General features: G+C 47.3%; 1 protein-coding gene across 2 annotated transcripts; it reads right to left on the bottom strand.

Moving 5' to 3' along the window:
* Positions 1 to 986: 986 nt before the first annotated feature.
* On the bottom strand, positions 987 to 15,907 carry DSTN (destrin, actin depolymerizing factor). 2 transcript variants are annotated; one of them, XM_054394571.1, is made up of 4 exons: positions 15,835 to 15,907; positions 4,322 to 4,629; positions 4,033 to 4,109; positions 987 to 2,245 (listed from the first exon to the last, which is right to left on the bottom strand). In XM_054394571.1, exons 1-4 carry the CDS (start codon positions 15,835 to 15,837, stop codon positions 2,136 to 2,138), a joined length of 498 nt encoding a protein of 165 aa, XP_054250546.1. In that variant the 5' UTR covers positions 15,838 to 15,907; the 3' UTR covers positions 987 to 2,135. The 2 variants fall into 2 exon arrangements, with proteins under 2 accessions (XP_054250546.1, XP_054250553.1); XM_054394578.1 differs by lacking the exon at positions 15,835 to 15,907 and adding an exon at positions 15,695 to 15,715.
* Positions 15,908 to 19,980: the final 4,073 nt, after the last annotated feature.

Here is a 19,980-nt window from a genome sequence, read left to right as displayed (position 1 = left end):
GGGCTGTTCAGCTTGGAGAAGGCTCCAAGGAGACCTTCCAATGGCCTTCCAGTACCTGGAAAGGGAGGCCTACAAGAAAGCTGGGGAAAGACTCTTGACAAGGCTTTGTAGTGATAGGATGAGGGAGAATGGATTGAAGCTGGAAGAGGGCAGATTCAGACTGGACATAGGAAGAAATTCTTGGCAGTGAGGGTGGCCCTGGAACAAGTTTCTCAGGGAGGTTGTGGATGCCCCCTCCCTCGAAGTATTCAAAGCCAGGCTCGGCAAGGCCTTGAGCAACCTGGTCTAGTGGGAGGTGTCCCTGCCCATGGAGGAAGAGAGGGGGCAGGTGGAACCAGGTAATCTAACCCAAACCATTTCTGATTCTGAGGAAGCTCCCCCCAACCCATGGAAATGTGGCTCCAAAACCTAGAAGGCAGAGAGAAGGTGCTGTGAGGGAACCAGACCCTGCAGCAGCAGGGTTGGCAGTTGTCCTACAGAGCCAAGGAGGGCACACACATGACCCACCAGGTCTTTCTTCCAGCCTGTTTCACCACCCCCCCCACACCAACAATCTTTTCTCTGCCCTAGCTGTGGGAGGTGTAGCAGCTCCCTGAGCACCCCCAGCCAGCAGCGCCCACCCCCCTCCTAACCAGGAGGGCTTGGAGAGGAATCAGTCAGTGAACCAGGGGAGGGAAACCCCATTTATTGAGGCTGGTTGGATTTGGCACGCACAGAACATATCACAGTAATGCACTGGAGGCTAAGGGTTTGGTTTTTTCTTGGTTGATTTTTTTTTTTCTCTACAGACATACAGGAAAACTCTATGCAACTCCCATGTACACATTACACAGAGGAAACAGCTTTAATCAACCACTGGTGACACATGGAAGCTTTTTTGTTTTGTTGGGGTTTTTTGTTGTTGGTTTTTAAGATCTCTGTAGCTGGCACAGGAATGTTTTCTAACCCACGCCCCCCCCCCCCCCAACACACACACCCCACCCCATACAAAAGGCATTTCAGGTCAAACTTTCTAGTAGGTGAATTATTTTCCATGCATTTCTACAGAATTAAAGAAGCCAACAGACAAAAAAAAAAGAAAATAACTCAAACAAACAAAAAAAGCCCAGCTCAAGCCATAGTAGTCAGGCTGATTGGTTGTACTAAATTAAATCAAAGTAATTATGGACAAATGGACCAAGTGACCATAGACTGGGGGCTGAGAACACCACTTTTTGAGATGTGGTTGACTTCTTGCTGTACTAAAACAGGAGAACTCTGACACAAACCTCTGCGTTTGTAAAAGCCTCAGAAGCATCCCATCTGCTAGTTAAGTGTATGTAGGAGAGGAACTAAAGGCAATTCTAAATGAAACTAAGGTCAACAGAAAAGCAATTTTATATAGAATCACTCAGGCTGGAAGAGACCTCAAGACACTTCATAACAAGGAAAAAAAATAGTAAAAATGGAACCTACAGAACAAGTGAACCTTTAAATATTATTACTGCACTGTGAAGTTTACAACAAAAGAGTGGGCTTAGGACATTTCCTCCAGAAAAGTGTTGTCTATTTTACCTCTAACTTCAGAATTAGCCTTTATTAGTACTGTTCTGCAACTGCAAGCACTAAGAATTTTAACCTAAAGTTTTGGTGCCAACAGGTTGCTTTAAGCCTAGCTTAACTACAAGGTTTTGGAAGGTGGGTTTTTTTTTGATTTAAAACAGTTACAAGGGGAAAAGTTTTTAGGAGTTTGGCAGTTTGAGGCCAGTAGCCTCCAAAAGACTGATTTTTCTTACAATTTAGACTAAGATAAAAACCCCAGGAAGTAGGTTGTTCTTACCTTCCCCACCACCACCTTTCATCCCATGATAACACTACTGCATTGGATCAAACTGAAGATGTCTAATATTAATCCAAAGAGGAGAGGACAAGATTGGGCTGGACAACCAATGTAAATATTAATACACCAAGATAAATCCTTAGATTTGATTTATTTAGGGTCATTTGTACATAACGAGCTACATCTCCAAAAATCTACTTTTATTCTACAAGACAGCTTCCCTACAGTTAGTGAAACCCTTGCCTAGGATGGTTGTTTTACATGACTGATATATTAAAACATGGAATGCTTGTAGAGTTGTGGCACTGTATGACATCTACACAGGACTTCCTTCAAAAGCTACGACTAGGGAGCCTCCTAGCTTCTCAGCAATGCAAGCTCGGTTGAGGTCCTCTGGCCCATTTGCTTGGCATTCATGCTTTATGCCTAAAAAAGAGGCAAAACACTCAATGAAGCAGCATTTAGACATGCTAGTCATCAAAAGGAACACGCTTGGTAGTCATATTAGAAGAGGCAATCCAGGTGCTCAAGCAGGGAAAGTCCTGCCTTAGTTTAGGAATTCAGATGGGTTTTCCCCTGAGAGGTCACAGGAAACATCTGGCTCCACACCAAATAGCAACAGAGAACCACCAGGGAAGAAGCTTTTTCTAGATCAGTGCTCAGGCTGTTAGCCCTTTCACTGCCCATCTCTCATTTCTAGTGCTACCCTGGATATGGCAGCTGAGGGAGCTGCATGTAAATGCACTAGAATCACAGAATCAGCCAGGTTGGAAGAGACTTCCAAGATCATCAAGTCCCACATATCACCCAACCCTACTAATCAACTAGACCATGGCACCAAGTGCCTCATCCAGTCTCTTCTTGAACACCTCCAGGGATGTCGAACCCAACCTCTCCCTGGGCAGCCCATTCCAATGGGCAATCTCTCTTCTTGTGAAGAACTTCTTTCTAACATCCAGCCTAAACTTCCCCCTGCACAGCCTGAGACTGTGTCCTCTTGTTCTGTCACTGGTTGCCTGGGAGAAGAGACCAACCCCCACCTGGCTACAACTTCCCTTCAGGTAATTGTAGACAGCAATAACGTCTGCCCTGAGCCTGACTAGTGACTAGGATGCTAGCTCAGTTCTGGAGGGGTGGCTGACAGAGTCAGAGTGACAACCTGAGATGTAAAGAGCAGAAAGCCTTTGCTGGTCTAAGAACAGTCTCCTTCTCTGGAGACTTTCAAGACCCATCTAGATGCATTCCTGTATGACCTGCACTAGATCCTAGGTCCTGCTCTGGCAGGGGGGTTGGACTCGATCTCAAGAGGTCCCTTCCAACCCTTAACATCCTGTGGTTTCTCTTTTTTCTTTGGGAGGGCATGGAGCCCAAACCTAGCCTGTCTTACATGGAGGAGAACAGACTTTCTTCAGGATTCCTTTTTTTTTTAACCCCTTCCTTCCTTTAATGAACTTCCACATGTGCACCACAGAGTCACAGAGTCTCCCTGGGTGGCACCAATCCATTAATCAGTTTGTCCTGTGAAGGCTGATGGTGGTACTGCTGCACAATGATCCTGTCAGTCTTGCATGCTGCAAGATTTTTGGTCAAACTGCAGCATGAGGAACTGAAGCTGAGGCCAATGCTAAGCTGGCTACAGCACAGTGACCCACTTAGGATGAATGTTCTGAATGCTGCCACAGCAAGGTTGGCTATCATCAACCAGGCTGGCTGGATAGAACTTTGATTCCCCACTTGGAGATGCAATAAAGAAGTAATCACACCTGCATCTCTAAGATCAAGTGAATTGGTAATTACTAGTACTCCAGCACTCTTAAAAGGGCATGTATTGTGTCTTTTGACACGGGGCTGGAGGTCTTCTGCCACAGAGGCAGCTCTGCCATTAGGTGTGCCATGGTTTCCAGCCTGTGTGGTGCAGCTGTGCTGCTCTGTTCACAACAGCTCTGCTATCACACACTGCCAAGACTGCTCTTGTCCTGAGCACTGTTCTAGAGCCTCTAAAATTCAGTCAGACACTGGAAATTTCAAGCCAGAGCTTGTTTTAGCTCTGGTCACAGGGTATTTCATCCAGGAAGCCCTCATCTCTAACTAGTGTCTTCAAAAAAAACCCCAACCAGAACAAACAACTCAAACCAATTAGCCAAGGGTTAAGCCTTGCTGTGTAGGCATTCCAAGGGCATGGCACAGCCAGAACCATTGGCTCAATTACATACCTTGAAACTTCTTTTTGATTGCATCCTTGGAGCTTGCGTAGATCATCTTACTTTTGAGAGGTGCTTGTTCTGGTGCCCTGGTGGAAGAGTGCAATTAAGCGATATTTATTATCCAGCATGGACAGAAGAGGATCCTACTGGTTATGAACAAGTGAAAGAGCTCATGGCTAAGAATACAGGCACGGGGCTGCTGGCTTAGCCAGCTTGGACAACACAAATGCTCCCATGACCTCACCCACTGTGCCTGGGGCTGCATGTTAGGAATGAGTGAGTTGGGAAGATGGCTTACCACAAGAAAAACATCAGCTCTTCTTTTTTGGACTCCTTGGTCTCGAAGCTTGCATCATACAAGGCATAGCGGCAATCCTTCTCGGGAAGCATCTGCACAAAGTGCTTGAAAGGGTCGGTAACTGTCACACCGACGTCTCCCACCAGAATCTCTTTTCCTTCTTCCACAATAATGCACTTTTTGTCTGGACTGAGGCAGAAGATGACAGCCTTCTTCCTCTTCTTGATTTCCTCAGGCGTAGAGCACTTCCGCACTTTCATGTCGTAGAAGATACGGCACACCTCATCGGCCACTTGTACTCCAGATGCCTGCAGAGGCAAAGAGCAAAGACCTTTAGGGCTACAACTACCTTACTGCACGGCTTTACATCTGAGACTAGAAGGCGACCAATACTAGCAAGTCACCAGTGGCCTCAGTCTTGCTGGAGAAGGCTGCAGGCGCTCTGTTTTCCAAGCCAAGCAAAGAATGTGGAGTCTCAATGCTGCCCACATCCAGCTGCCAAACCAAAACCATTCCCAAGAAGATTCAATCCTACTGAAGATTAGAACATGGTTTTGGGGCAGTCTGACACAGGTGTCCACCCTCTGTCATCTGAGATTCACATGCAGCAGATCCTTTGCCATTACAGCAGCTTCATTTTGTTACCCATTGGGACACTAATGTCCTGCATCTCAGTCAGGGAAATCCCAAGCACTGATACAGGCTGGGCAGGGACTGGCTTGAGAGCAGCCCTGAAGGAAAGTACTTGGGGGTGCTGGTGGATGAGAAGCTCAACATGAGCCACCAGTGTGCACTTGCAGCCCAGAAAGCCAATCACATCCTGGGCTGCATCAAGAGAAGTGTGGCCAGCAGGTCGAGGAAAGTGATTCTCCCCCTCTGCTCCACTCTGGTGAGACCCCACCTGGAGTACTGCATCCAGTTCTGGAGCTCCTATTACAGGAAGGATCTGGATGTGCTGGAATGTGTCCAGAGAAGGGCCATGAGGACGATCAGAGGGCTGGAGCTCCTCTCCTATAAGGACAGGCTGAGAGAGTTGGGACTATTCAGTCTAGAGAAGAGAAGGCTCCGAGGAGACCTTATTGTGGCCTTCCAGTATTTGAAGGGGGCCTACAGGAAAGCTGGGGAGGGACTTCTTAGGGTGCCAGGTAGTGATAGGACTAGGCGGAATGGAACAAAACTAGAAGTGGGTAGATTCAGATTGGATGTTAGGAAGAAATTCTTCCCCATAAGGGTGGTGAGACACTGGAACAGGTTGCCCAGGGAGGTGGTGGAAGCCTCATCCCTGGAGGAAATTCATGTTAAAGGCAGCTGCACAGAATAAAGAGGACAAGACATAGCAAAAAAGACAAGATGGTGAACTGCATTTTCAGTCCTGCTGCTTTTTTGGGGAATGAAAAAATAAAAAAGGAGAGAAAAAGAGGTGGCAGGGTAGAGGCAGGGTAGAGACAGCACAGCAAATTTGGAGAGCTTAAAAGCAGCTGTGCAATTGCAAATACTACAAATGCAAGAAGCCACACTGGCCAGCAGGGACACTGGAAGGACATCATGGCCAGAGCAGTGAAGATAAAATTGAAGCTTGTCCAACACTCATCTCTCTGTCCCAAATGCTGCATGCAGTGTAAACAGTGTGATTCCTTTCTAATGCTGCTTCTTCCCATGTTCGTTTTTGGTCTTCCAATTCAAATGATAACTCTTCTCAGTGGTGTCCAGGGAGAGGGACAAGGAGCAATGGACACAAATTGGAACACAGGCGGTTCCATGTAAAGGTAAGGAAAAAATCCTTTACTTTGAGGGTGGCAGAGCACTGGCCCAGGCTGCAAGACAGGTTGTGGAGTCTCCTTCTCTGCAGGCGTTCCAAACCCACCTGGGCACACTGCTGTGTGGTTTACTCTGGGTGCTTCTGCTAGAGCAGGAGGGTTGGACTAGATGATCTTCAGAGGTCCCTTCCAAACCCTACCACTCTGTGATGATTCAGTGATACCCTCAGCTATAAAAATCACCACCCTCCTCCCTCTGTGCAAACTGCCCCACGTCATCAGTACAGTCAGCAGCACCACCCCATCAGCTACGGCACTGTGCAAGATATGCCAACGGAAAGAGACTAAAGGTTGCTCTTAAATTTTGTTCCTCCTTTCAGCTCAGCTCCAAAATGTGTGCTTGCTGGATTCATTTTGTGGAGAATGTGGTACCTTGTCAGAGGCTTCTAAAGGAACAGCAAAGTTCAGAGGCCAAGACCAGTAAGCTCACTGGCAAAGGGGAACTGCTTGGTGCTAGCTTTCAAACAAGCTGCTCCTGAGAGCTGGTTCCTGACTGGGCAACTACTTCACATGCATATGAATAAAGTCTTGACCAATGTCTACCACACAGGACATGAGAGGAACCCAGACTTTTCATACCTCTCCTGTAAATTCAACTGGCTGGCAAGGATTTGCCAGAGGTGGCACAGCTGGCAGAATCTATTACCATAGAGTTTGGTAGTCTAGATCTTTCCAATGCTGGTCACGCAAAATCAGGACAATGTCACTACAAGAAAGACATTGAGGTGCTGGAGTGTGTCCAGAGAAGAGCAACAAAGCTGGTGAAGGGTCTGGAGAACAGGTCTGGTGAGGAGCAGCTGAGGGAACTGGGGTTGTTTAGTCTGGAAAAGAGGCTGAGGAAAGACCTTCTGCTTCTGGCTCTCTACAACTCTCTGAAAGGAGGTTAGACTGAGGTGGGGATCAGTCTTTTCTCCCTAGTATCAAATGACAGAAATAGAGGAAATGGCCTCAAGTTGTGCCAGGGCAGGTTTATGTTAGATATTAGAAAAAAATTTCTCTCTAGCAGAAGTGGTCAGCCATTGGAAGAGGCTGCCCACGAGGTGGTGGAGATATTACCCCTGGAGGTGTTGAAGAAACATGCAGACATGACACTTCCAGACATGGTTTAATGGCCAGGGTGGTATTAGACTGATGGTTGGAATCAGTCTTAGACATCTTTTCCAACTGAAACAATTCTATGATTCATACAGCAGCAAATCTGAGATAGAAGCTCTCTCGAGTGTGTAGAACAGTATTCTTTAGGGGTTTACTCAAAGACAAGGGGACCTTCCTCTGGATTTACAATGCAGGGTCTTGTCTATTAGGGGTAATCTATCCAGAATCCCTTGCAGTTACTTTGGGAGAGCAGAACAGGGAGTGAGGCACTGTGCCTCAGTTGCCTGGATAGCAGCCACCCTTCTGCAAATCTCCACTAAGGCAAGGAAAGTAAGCAAGGAAAGCCTATTCCAGGATACATTTGAGCAAAAGTGCAAACATCAGCACGAAGTGACTCACTTCTATGTCACTTCCTCCATACAGAGAGGCTGCACTTTAATAGAGTGCTACTGAGAACTAGTGAGGAATGAAGGTCCTTGTCTTCCTGTCCCTGTGGCTGGTATAGGCAAGAGCTCTCTGGGAAGGCTCTGAATCATGTAAGGTTGTCCTAATAAAGCAAACAGTGCAGCAACTGCTATTGCATCATTCACTAACGACAAACCCACAGGGAACTCAAGACAAACTTTCCCCCTCCCCCCTAGGAGGTTTGTCTTCTAACATGGCATGTCAGTAGCTGACAACAGGGGTTAATAATCAGTTTTTATCCACAAACTCCTCAAAATTCTAAGTAGAAAATGCTCAGAAACTGAACTGAACCAGCACCCATTTAGCTTTACATTGGACCATTCTTGATGGTTACTCCAAGATCACAACAAATTACCCTTTACCAATTCCCACTGTCAAGAAGCTAACTTTGAAAGAAGAGGTCAGTGCTGTAGCAAGAGAGGCAGAAGCACGCAGGCTGATGCAAACTGTGCAGTTAAGAGCTTGTGCTTCTGCACAGCCACAAATATGTCTCCAAGTCAGGAGACAAGAGGTTTCCTTATAAAGAAACTGAGCACTGCCGACAAGTCAATTTAGATTCCAAAAATGTTGGGAGTATTTAAGTCTGGAAACTCAAAATTCACTGTTGAAGTGCAGCTGGTAACAGGGACTAGGCAGAAACTGATGGGATAATGGTAAAAATGGGATTTTTTTTGTTTTAATTAATTAGTTTTCCAAAGCAAAAGGTTGTTAGTAGCTGGTGCTGCTCATTTCAACAGCTGCTGTACAAGCCCTGGATTCACCACACAATGCATTAACAACCATTATACTGCTGGGGAAAAAATAGATTTATTTCCCCCCCCCATCTCAGAGAACCTTATATCTGAGTCACAGCATGGATTGAAATGAACCCAGAAACTCCTGATGCACCTATTACAAAATTAGATCTTTCTGAAAGTAACTGTAAGACTCCCTCTTCAAGCCTAGCCTTGTACCCACCATAACTGGCTTCATAAACATACTTAAAAAACCAAAACCAAAACCAAAAAAAACCCAACGCAAACCCTAAGCAGCTTGTGTTAAGGTAGTGGCAACCATTCTGTGCAGGGCAGCAACAGGATGACTGTTACAAGCACTGGAACAAGAAGAAATGCCAAATCCATAAACACATGTTCTCTCATTGGCATTTTGACTGTGTCTCTGCCCATTTGTCTAGAAGAAAACCTGTTGAGAAATTTCCAACCTACTCCTCATGGAAGAACAGAAGTTGATTTCTTAGCCTGGATTTTCTCTCCTTGACCCACTATCACTCTGCTCAAAGGATTCAATACAGCACATCATTGCTTTGTGCATTCTGTCTTGAGCACAGCATGACTACAATAATCAGCCTGGTTGTGTTCCTCCTCCAGTACCCAACTATGGTTTGGAATGTGGGTGGCTGTTCGTTGAGCAGTACAGGCTGCAGGTACTTCACAGAAGCACAGAATTGTTTTGGTTGAAAAAGACCTTTAATATTGTCAAATCCAACCATTATGTAACTTCAACCATGCCCCCAACAACACATCTGTGTTTTTGAAACACCTCCAGGGATGGAGATTCAACCACCTCCCTGGGGAGCTTGTTCCAGTCTTTGAGAACCCTTTCAGGGAAGTTGTTTCTTCTAATATCCAACCTAAAACTTCCCTGGTGCAATTTGAGGACATTTCCTCTTGTCCTGTAATTTATTAGGGACAAGAGACCAATGCCATCTGGCTCCAACCTCCTTTCAGGAAGTTGTAGAAAGTGGTAAGCTTCCCACCTCAGTACAACTTCTTAGAGTTATAGAAAAGCAATGAGGTCTCCTCTCAGCCTCCTTTTCTTCAGACTAAACAACCCCAGTTCCTTCAGCCATTCCTCACAAGAGCTGTTCTCCAGACCCTTCACCAGCTTTGCTGCCTTTCTCTGGACATGCTCCAGCACCTCAATGTCTTTCTAGTATGACCCCCACAATGGAATCCAGTATTTAAGGTGTGGCAATGCTGAGTACAGGGGGGCTATCAACATCTCTACTGGTGCTGCCCACACTAGTGCTGATCCAGGTCTGGATGCTGTTGGCCTTCTGGCCACCTGAGCACACTGCTGGCTCATACTCAGCCAGCTGTTGATCAGCTTGTGGGATACATGGCAATCAGCTTCTGACATTTTGTTATAGGGGACAGATCAAACCTGTAAATGACACCAACTTGAAACAATTCTGAGGGCACAGCTGCAGAGAAGAGACTACATTCCAGCAGCCAGTCGGTTTTTATAGGTGTTGAGAACCTTAACTGCCTGAGTTAAGCTCACTGAAAGGCAGCAGCAAGGATGCAAGATACCCAATTCATGGAATCATAGAATTTTTTCAGTTGGAAAAGACCCCTATGAACATGAAGTACAATCTTCAACCTAAGATCACCATGGCCATTAAACCATGTCCCCAGGTGCCACATCCACACGTTTCTTGAACGTCTCCTGGGACAGTGACTCCCTCGGCAGCCTGTTCCAATTGATCAGATGGGAAAAGGATGCCAGTACAGCACATTCAGGGAGACAGCCAAGCAAGACTGGACAGACCAAGTTTCTCTGAGGGAACCACGAAATGAGCTGAGCTCTCTCCCAGTATCTCCATGTAGCTATTGCCAAGGCAGTGTTGTCTCACGGGCAGTGCTGCCTTGTACATGACTCTGGAGCACTTGCACCAGTGTCTCCATTGTACTTTCATGCAGACTGCTGCAGGCACATGAGGTAATGGTTACATTAAATGCCTTGTCAGCATGTGCTGCAGTAACAGAGTAGCTCTTATTCCCTACACAAAGCCACCATTCCTGCCTCAAGTGCAAAGCACTGCTGAAGTCTTGCAAGAGCAGAATGCCAGCCCTACACAGGGCACCTCAAAGAGACTCTTCCACCTAGCAGGCTTCCAAGTGCAAGAGCTGTCTCCAGCTGCCTCCACTAACAGCTTTCAACCTTTTGCCTCCATTGCCAAGCACTCCACAGCTGAAATTAAATAGTGGAAGAATAAATAATAATCCAAAGCTTTCTCAATAAAATTCTCAGATACAGAAAGCTACTTTCAGGGCTGACACACACATGAGATGCCTGATAAATTAGATTTGTAGCATGCCTGCAATGAAACACAGCTTTGAAAGAATGCAATGTGCATTGTCTGGTTAGCAAGCGCTGTGAACTCCTGAATATTAAAAACATTTTATCTGAGAGAAGTCTTTGTTCCCTCTTTAAGACAGTCAAGATAACTTTAATGTATTAGTTTGCCTTAAGACAAGTTTGAAGGACTAAGTTTGTTTTTAAGCATTGACAATTTTACAGTGTGGGTTTTCTTTTCCTGTGATCAGAACCCAAGAGCCCTCTGTACTGGTGCATGTGTCATTCCATGTCGTTTCGTTGGGGCACCATACACACACATTGTATACTCCAGCACAGACTGTATGTAGCACTCAAGTAGAAATTCTTGCTTCTTGAAAAAACATCACCAGTTTTTAGAGAATGTGACACCAAGAACTTACTAAAGTATACCTTGTTTAATTGCAATGGCAGATTGGAGAAGGCTGTGCTCCCATGCCTGCTAGTCACATGGCTGCCATGTATTTGGCTCTCAGTTTCTTCAGCAAACATCTCCCCTATGCTTGGCATGCCATCCCACCTATCTGTCTTCAAAATCCCTTACCAAAACTGCCTGTGGAACATTGTGGCACTTCTATGAGACTCAGGAAGGTGTCATAGATTGTATCTCTGTGACAAATACTTTTTTCAATTAAACCTATTACCACTCAACTGTTCAGGGTCGGCAGCCTTCATAAAGCTGGCCCTTACACTGCCACACAATACCCTGAGATATCACCAGCACCCAGAGCTTGAAAGGAAAATTAAGCCAAGTTGGTTGTGAGAACACCTATCAGAAAGGGAAGGTTGCTGAATTCCTCACTGCATAAGACCCTTCTTCTCTGGTTGACAGAGAAGCAGAAAAAAAAAAAAAAGAAAAAAAAAAAAAGGAAAAAAAAAAAAAAAAGCAGCAGAGGCTGCCCAGGGAGGTGGTGAGGTCACCATCCCTGAAGATGTTCAAGAAATGTGGGGACATGGCATTTGGGGACATGTTTTAATGGCCATGGTGGTCTCAATGATGGTTGGACTCAATGATCTTGGAGGTCTTTTCCAACTAAAACAACTCCACGACTCTATGATAGACTGGAAGAAGATATGGCCAAACGAGGCTTCTGAAAAGGTGTCAGTGATGGCAAACCACTTGACTGAAATGGTGGGTGTTTAAAAAAAAAAAAAAGATACTCCTTTGCTTTTGTTATTTGAGCAATCAAGAAAATCCATCTGATATTACCACCTCCACTTTACTGAGTAGGAAAGGAGGTAATGCATGAAGTGACTTGTTTAACTTCACCCCAAAAACCAGCAGCACCAGTGTGGGAACACCAGTGACATCTCGAGTCCCAACAGTCCTCTGCTACCTACAGCTGGACAGACAGACGGGTGGCAGCCTATACATCTGAAAGTCCAAAGCTTCAACTCAGATCTGAACCATGATAGGAAATACAACTAACTCCCTTTTTACTGCTGTTGTGTAAGAGGCCATTATTTGCACACCATAAACCAGCAAGAAGTACAGAGCTATTTGCATATCAGCTGTAGGCAGATTTCCCACCTAAATTTTTTTATTTTGCATTATTTGGTCTCTTGTTTGTTTGTTTTGGTGGGGTTTTGTTTGTTTGGTTGGGGGGTTTTGTGTGTTTTGTTTGGTTGGGTTTTTTTTTGTTTGTTTAGAGAGAAGTTGTAGGAAAAGGAATCAAAACTCTATCCAGCTTTTTCACCCCACTGCCACTAAGAAAGGTTATTGACAAGAAGGAGAGGAGAGATGAGCAAGAAAGGAAGTACAAAGGAAAAGAAATGAAGCAGGGGGGGAAAAAAGTTTCCTGTGAATTCATGTTCCTCAGCTTTCAGTCAAAGAAATCATCACCTTCTCCAAGCTACCATAAGGTACATTGAGATAATTACCAAGACAGGTAGAAGCAATATCCACAAAAGGCAATCCCAGCAACACTGCTGAAAAACAGGAACTGTTGTAGGCAGTGGCAGGGCAGAAGTATTGAGTAGTACTCACTCCTGTGTCAAAAGAGTTTTTAAGGTAATGCCTGTGTAAGCTGGTACGTGATAGGAATCTTCAAGGAAAGCAAAGCTTCTCAGAAATGCATTCAGCACAGGAATCAGCTATTCTAAGCCCAAGTGTCTGTAAGGAAATTCCTGAAGCCCTCCAGGCACCTAGGGCAACTTACAGCTTAAACCTCACCCTTAAAAACAGGCTTTGAAGGCCTGCTCTGGGCATCCCTGATACTGGTTACCAAGGTATCCTTCCTGGAGACTGCTGTGAATACTGAACAGTCAGGCAAGCCAAAGGCTCTGAACAGCTTTACATGCAAGATCTGGCTGTCTGCAGGCTCTCCTGCATGAGATTGCTTAGGTCAGCCCTTGCTCCCAGCAGGAACCTCTTGATAGTGATATCTGACAAGGCAAGTAAGAACATGCCAGACACCCACACCACCAATTGTCATGAGCCTGTCATCTTGTATATGAGGCATATGTACCTTGTAATTACAGAGATTTGGGAACAGCATTGACTAACAACCAAGAAAAATAATGTGCATGGTGCTCCAAAGACCATGGGCTCATTTAATCCAGCAGCAAAGACACTGAACCTTGTGGCAAGACAAAAAAAAAAAAAAAACCAAAAAACAAACAGAAAATCCAATGCTTTTTTGATACTGAAAGATGCCCTCCTGCTGGCATTACTGTACTTTGGCAGAAGGCCTACACTCTGGGCCCGAAGGCAAGTTAATTTGAAGCAAGTGAAAAGCATTTTTAAAAAGCTGAAAGAAAAAGGCCCTATTCCAAAAGGAAAAAAAAATCACTATGAGAAATACTACATTTGACTGATTGGGGAGTTCTCCAATTCGGAAGCAGGATGAAGCCTGGGTAGTCATTCTAAACTTGGGTTTGCATACTGCAGAGGTGGTAGCTAGCTTGTTCAGACAAGCCTATTTTAAACAAGAGCTGCAAGTCTCGTCAGACACTTTTTTGCAGGTTCATCTCCATTAGCTCTGCTCCACACTGCACATCAGCTGTTGATCCTTCGATGTTAAAGGAAGCAAGGGAGATGCGCAGCACATCCTGTCTGCCTAGGTCTATACAGAACGTAAGTTTATCACAGAATCACAGAATGTTAAGGGCTGGAAGGGACCTTGAAAGATCATCCAGTCCAACCCTCCTGCCAGAGCAGGATCACTTATACCAAATCACACAGGAACGCATCCAGGCAGATCTTGAATATCTCCAGAGAAGGAGATTCCACAATCCCCCTAGGCATCCTGCTCCACATGCTCCAAGAAACTATGGGAAGGGTTCACCATGTAACCCCTTGACTAAAGGAAAATGTATCAAAACACACGAATGTTTGTTGCTAGACATGTGTTTTGTGTATGACTCAAGCAAAGCCAGGACAGTAATTCAAGAATTCTATGACCACATCAAGTTAATTAGATTTAGATATTAGAAAGAAATTCTTTATAGAGTGAGAGTGGTGAGACACTGGAACAGGTTGCTCAGGGAGGTTGTGGATGCCTCCTTCCTGGAAGTGTTCAAGGCCAAGTTGGATGATGCCTTGAGCAAGCTGGTCTAGGTGAAGGTGTCCCTGTCCACGGCAGGGGGGGTTGGACCTAAATGATCTTTAAGGTACCTTCCAACCCAAACCATTCTACGATTCTATGAATTTCAGAGTCTCAGTAGCCCAAGTTAAACAGGGATACGAACTCTTACGTATAGGCAGACAAACAGAAAATGGCCCACCATAAAGTGTAACAGCTGTTTGCTCTTTCTGCCCCCTTTATAAAGACAGTCCCGGGGGGATTTTATTGAAAGCCAGAGAAAACGGGCAAGTCGGTGTGCAGTTTAATACACTTCTGCATTTCCTGTTTCCGGCATTATCTCTTACATATAACACTGGAAAGGTTTTCTCTTCTCTATGCAGAGAAACAAGACAAAAATCTCCCAACTACCTTAAAACGCTCTTCAGGTGACCGCTGTAAAAAAACAAAAAGAACCCACCCCGTGTTTGTTACAACCAGCGCTTTCCTTCTGCGAGTTTTGCTTCCCCTCTTTTGTCTGCTCGCAGGACTGCTGACTCCAGCTGCGCCTGATTAAGGGCGGCTTGGCCTCAAGAGGCTGCGCACTAGGGACGGCGAAGCGGGGCCCGGAGCTGACGGGAGGTGCTCCTCTCAGCCGCCTCTCTCCGCCAAGGTGCCGCCGCCGCAGCCACCGTCGTCGTCGTCGTCGTCTTTTTCTAGGCCAGGCCCAAAACCCCATGGCTTTGGGGAAAAGATGGCTCCCGACAGGGGCCGACCATCTGAGCGGATGCGGCTGCGGCCGTCGCGCTTCCTCCCCAGTGCGGCAGCAACCCCCCGGGGGAGGCTCCCACTGCTACCCCGCCAGGCTGCGACCCCATCCCCAGGCAATCCATGGCGTGGAGAGTGAAACGTGCGAGCCACCGCCACCACCCCCTCCCGGCCGCACCCTGCGGCACAGGGAGGGGCCGCGCATCACCCCGCGGCAGCCGCGTCCCGTGTGCCGTCCCCCGCCCCCCCTCCCCCCCGGCTTCCCCCTCCGCCATGGCTGTTCCCGCCTCGCTCGCTCTCCTTGCCGCCCACCACCACCCTCCCCCCACAGCCCCTTACCCCTCCACCCCCCTCCCGCGAAATGGACGCGCCTGCCCCTAGCGCCAGTGTGCGGCACGGAACGTACCATCCTCTCACAGCGGGGAGAGGAAGATTGGGGAGAGGACAGTTCCAAAGCCTCAAAGCGGGGGAGTAACCTTCCACCGCCTCATGGCGGGATGGGGGTGGGAGGGAGGTGGGGGGAGGGGGAAGGGAGGAGAACGGATCTGCCGCTTCGGGTTCAAAGGCAAAGAAAAGGACCGAGGAAAAGGAAAAGAGGGCCGCGATACCGTCGTGCAGCCGGAGCGCAGGCCACGATGCGACGGGCGGGCGGCATCAACCCCTACACACACTCCCTTTCGCGGAGATGAAGGCGGAGGATGAAGATAGGGCTAGAGACCCGCTCCCCCAGCGGCTCCGGGCTCCCTACCATGGTGTCGGCAGTACGCGGCAGTCGGCGGAGCTCGGTGCGGCAGCAGACGGCTGCTTCCCCTCGGATGCTGGGCGCGGCGCGGGCTCCGGCAGACAGGAAGGGAAGCGGCGAGGGCGCGAGCCGGGCGGAAACACTGCGACGTCACGACGGCCGTGCCCGGAGGAGGAAGCGGTTGCTATGGTGGAAAGCCCTGCGTGGCAACGCCTTTAGGCCCGCCCCCTCCCCTCCCGACTTGGCCGATGGGGGTGGGCTTGCCCAATCACAGTGGGGACCCGCGAGTTGATTGACGGCGGTCAGGAGGCAGCCGGCCAATAGTGACTTCCTCTCTGCGAGGTGGGGCGGGATTAGCTTCCCCTAGGTGTGGCGGGAAGGTGCTGAGGGTAGAGATGGGGGGCTCACGGAACCCGTAATTGAAAGGGCGGGTTTTTCACAGAATCGTCACAGTATGGTAGAGCTTGGAAGGGGCCTCTAAAGTTCGTCGAGTCCGCCCACCCTGCTAGAGCGGGACCACCCAGAGTAAATTGTAAGATCTCGGAACTCTGCTTGCTTACGAGAATATACAAAGACGGCAGCACAGAATTATAAGGTACAGGTAATCCCCTCACTGACTTAAGAACATAGGCTTGTTTTGTTTGAAAAAGATCTTTTAAGATAAGTGACTCCAACCATTTTCTAACTCTACCAAGGCTGATGCTAAACTGTGTCCCTCAGCTCCACATCTCTGCCTGTTTTCAACACCTCCAGGGATGGAGGTTCAACTACCCTCTTGGGGAGCCTGTTCCAGTGCTTAAGAGCCCTTTCAGGGAAGAAGTTTCTTCAGATCTCCAACCTCAAACCTCCCCTGGTGCAATTTGAAGCCATTTCCTCTTGTCCTCTCGCTTGTTACTATGGGCAAGAGATCGAACTTCACCTTTCTCTAACCTCCTTTCACGGAGTCGTAGAGAGCAATGAGGCCTCCCCTCAGCCTCCTTTTGTCCAGACTAAACTCCAATTCCCTCAGCTCTTCCTCACCAGAGGAAGGGTCTGTCCCAGCTTTATTGCCCTTCTCTGAACGTGTTCCAATACCTCAATGTCCTTTTTTGTACTGAGGGCCCAAAACCGAACCCAGTCCTCAAAAGTGTGGCCTCACCAGTATGGAGTACAAGGGAGAATCACTGCCCTGGTCCTTCTGGCCACACCATTCGTCGTGGGAGGAAGAGGGGAAAAAAAAGAGAGGGAAGTGACTGGGGCAGAACAGTGTTGGGGGGCACCCAAGGGGGCAGCTGGAGGCTGCCATAGCCTCGAGGCAACAGGAAAGGGAGGTGGCCTGAAGGAGAGGGAGATGGGGGCGGGCGCTGTGAAGAGCTGACAGGAGGAAGTGTGCTCCTTTTTTTTTTTTCTTTCTTTTTTTTTTTTTTTCCCCTGAGGATTTTTTTTAATACCTACTTTGGTGCGATCTCAGTCAGGCACTCCTGATTGGCTCATGCCCGTTGTGCTCGCTGGTTGTTGCAGGAAACCCTGTGCGGATCTTCCCACCACCAGCTACAGCTGCAGCAGCAGCAGGAGCCGCCCCAGCCCCAGCGGCCGCTTTTTTTCCGCACGAATCACATCGATTTCAGGTGGCTGGAACAATGAACGATTTGTCCTCAGGGCAAAGCGGAGAACACGCTGCTGCTGAGACCGAGAGGTTGAAAGAAGCTGCTGCTCCGTGGTTTATTGCAGTGCTCCCCACTCTGAAATGCTACGAGAACGCTTATTTCTTTCATGTTTCTGCGTAGTGAAGCTGGAGCCTTTTGTCATGAGATTACGGAAGCATCTGCTAATGTTCAAACATGTAGACGTTTAGGTTTCATTACTTGACTGGAGTGATGTCCCTGACTTGACTTGACGAGCAAAAAGCCGCCCACATCAAGCCTTTTTATTGTGTCTGTCTGTCTGCGTGCAGAAAACCCAAGACTCCATTGTGTGTTTTCAGGGCTGGGGTATGACGCAGCAATGCTTCATACCAGGTTGTAGCTATCATGCAGCTTCAATACTGAAGGTGTGATCTATATCTTAGTGTTTCCATCCATATAGCTGTTCTAATTCGGGGTGTTTCATTTTGATATTTTTTTCCTTCCACCTTGTGGCGTGTTCCATGTAGTTGCTGCTGTTAGAGCTGCTGAAAGACCCCACACTGAAGATGTATATTGAAAAAGCAGCCCTAGTGTATTAGGCTCTTGTGTTAGATGGCTTGCACTGGCCAGGGGTCCCCTTTCCAAGAGCATTTACATCACATTTGTGGTGAAAGTAACAAAAGACCTGCCAGCACAACTTGGACTCAAATTGAGGGTAGGTGGGTAGTACTTCGCTAGACTCTTTTCTGATGTGCTTAATCAAGGAATGCTTAAATTTGGACCAAAATCATAACTGATTTGGGAAGTAATAAGAATTGAGTAGGAGTGTGGGGGGTTGTGTGTATGGGTTTTGTTTTGTTGTTGTTTTTAAACATATAATTCTAAAATGAGTCAGATAAAATAGTAGAGATCTGTTTTTCCAGACAACTTGTTCTGGTCCTGTCTTTTTGCTGTTCCTGTTAGCCTGGTGGCAGGAGAGAATTCAAGGCGTGTGCTGCTTGGTGATGGGGTCCTCCCTGCACAGTGCCAGAGGAGACCTCCATCTCCGTTCAGAGAACTGGGCCAGCTGTGCTGCTCAGTCCTAAACTGATAGGACTAATTTGTTTGCTACTGTTCCAAGCTTGCTTTTCACAGTCAGTTTTGTTATGAAAGAGGGGTACAGAAGTAAGACATCCGGGGAGGAGGGGAAGGGATGATGTAAGGCCATGAGAACAGGGCTGAAGCTGTTTCATACTGCATACTTATAAGGCAAAATTAGTTGGAACTGTCCTGTTGGTTCAGCCTGTTTCAAGAGGTCTTGTGTTTTTGGAAACACTACAGTGGGTTGAAAAGGTGTCTAAGTAGTTAAAGGAACCTTGGCAAGGATGGGAGCTCCTTCACTAGCAGAGTGAGGCTTATTTTTCTCACTTGTTTGTGACTCAGAAGGTGCTGCATATGCAGAGAGAGCAGAATCTGTTATTCCAGCCGTGTGCTGCTCCCTGATTCGACAGCCTCCTCCTCATGTGCCTGTGACCTTAAGAATCACCCTAACTGCATGCGGTTCTGCCCTTTCCCTTGGAAATCTGCTTGCAGCAGGTTCCTTGTGCAGCAGCTATGTAGCTGTCATCTGAGTGCCTGAACTAAGGAGAAGCTCCGGTTTTGGGTAGTGCAGAGGGGATTGTTGGGCGTTCTCTTAACCAGCTCCCTGTCCATCAATCCTGCCCTACTGATGGGACAGGGACCTAGTGCAGAAGTGAGGAAGTTGTGCCTTGTGGTTTATTGCCACACTGACACTAACCCTCTTGTGGCTTACTGCTCTCCTAGTGCACACCCTGTTATGGCCAGCTGCTGTACTGGTGTACCAGTGAGCAAGGTTAGAGGCTTCTTGGGGTGAGACTCTATGTTTTGCCTCCGGTGTTTCATTAGAATACAACATTGTTATGAAAAAAAGAAATGAATACTGTGGATTCCTACAGCATTGTGGAGATGGAGGGGTTTTTACTACCTCTGTTGTTAGTCCACACTGATTAAGCTTTGTCCTTTTTTCCTAATGTTGGTGCTACAAATAAGCAAGGCTGAAAGCTCGAGCTGGATGTTTCAATGAACCATCTCAAAAGGTGAATCTCCCTCCTTCTTATAAGGCAAATGGCATTTGCACTTAGCCCAAAACCTATGTCCCTGTCCTCATCCCCCAATCCATTCCCCAGTCATGAGGGAGCCCAGGAAATTTCAGTAATCCTGTAGCTGGTGGTGACTGCCAGTCTGAAATGTCAGCGTGATTTATAGGCAATGATTACAGAATCATAGAATGTTTTGGGTTGGAAGGGATCTTAAAGTTCATCTGGTTCCAACCACCCCACCATGGGCAGGGACACCTTCCTCTAGCCCAGGCTGCTCAAGGCCCTGTCCAGCCTCCAGGGAGGGGGCATCCACAACTTCCCAGTGTCTCACCACCTTCACTGCAAAGAATGTTTTCCTAATCTCCACTCTAAATCTCCCCTCTTCCATCTTCAAGCCACTCTCCCTCATCATACCGCTACAAGCCCTTGTAAAACGTCCCTCCCCAGAG

The sequence above is a fragment of the Indicator indicator genome, chromosome 2 (genome assembly GCF_027791375.1).
Source record: "Indicator indicator isolate 239-I01 chromosome 2, UM_Iind_1.1, whole genome shotgun sequence".
NCBI classification, from domain to species: Eukaryota; Metazoa; Chordata; class Aves; order Piciformes; family Indicatoridae; genus Indicator; species Indicator indicator.
This window is presented reverse-complemented; position numbering and strand designations above follow the sequence as displayed.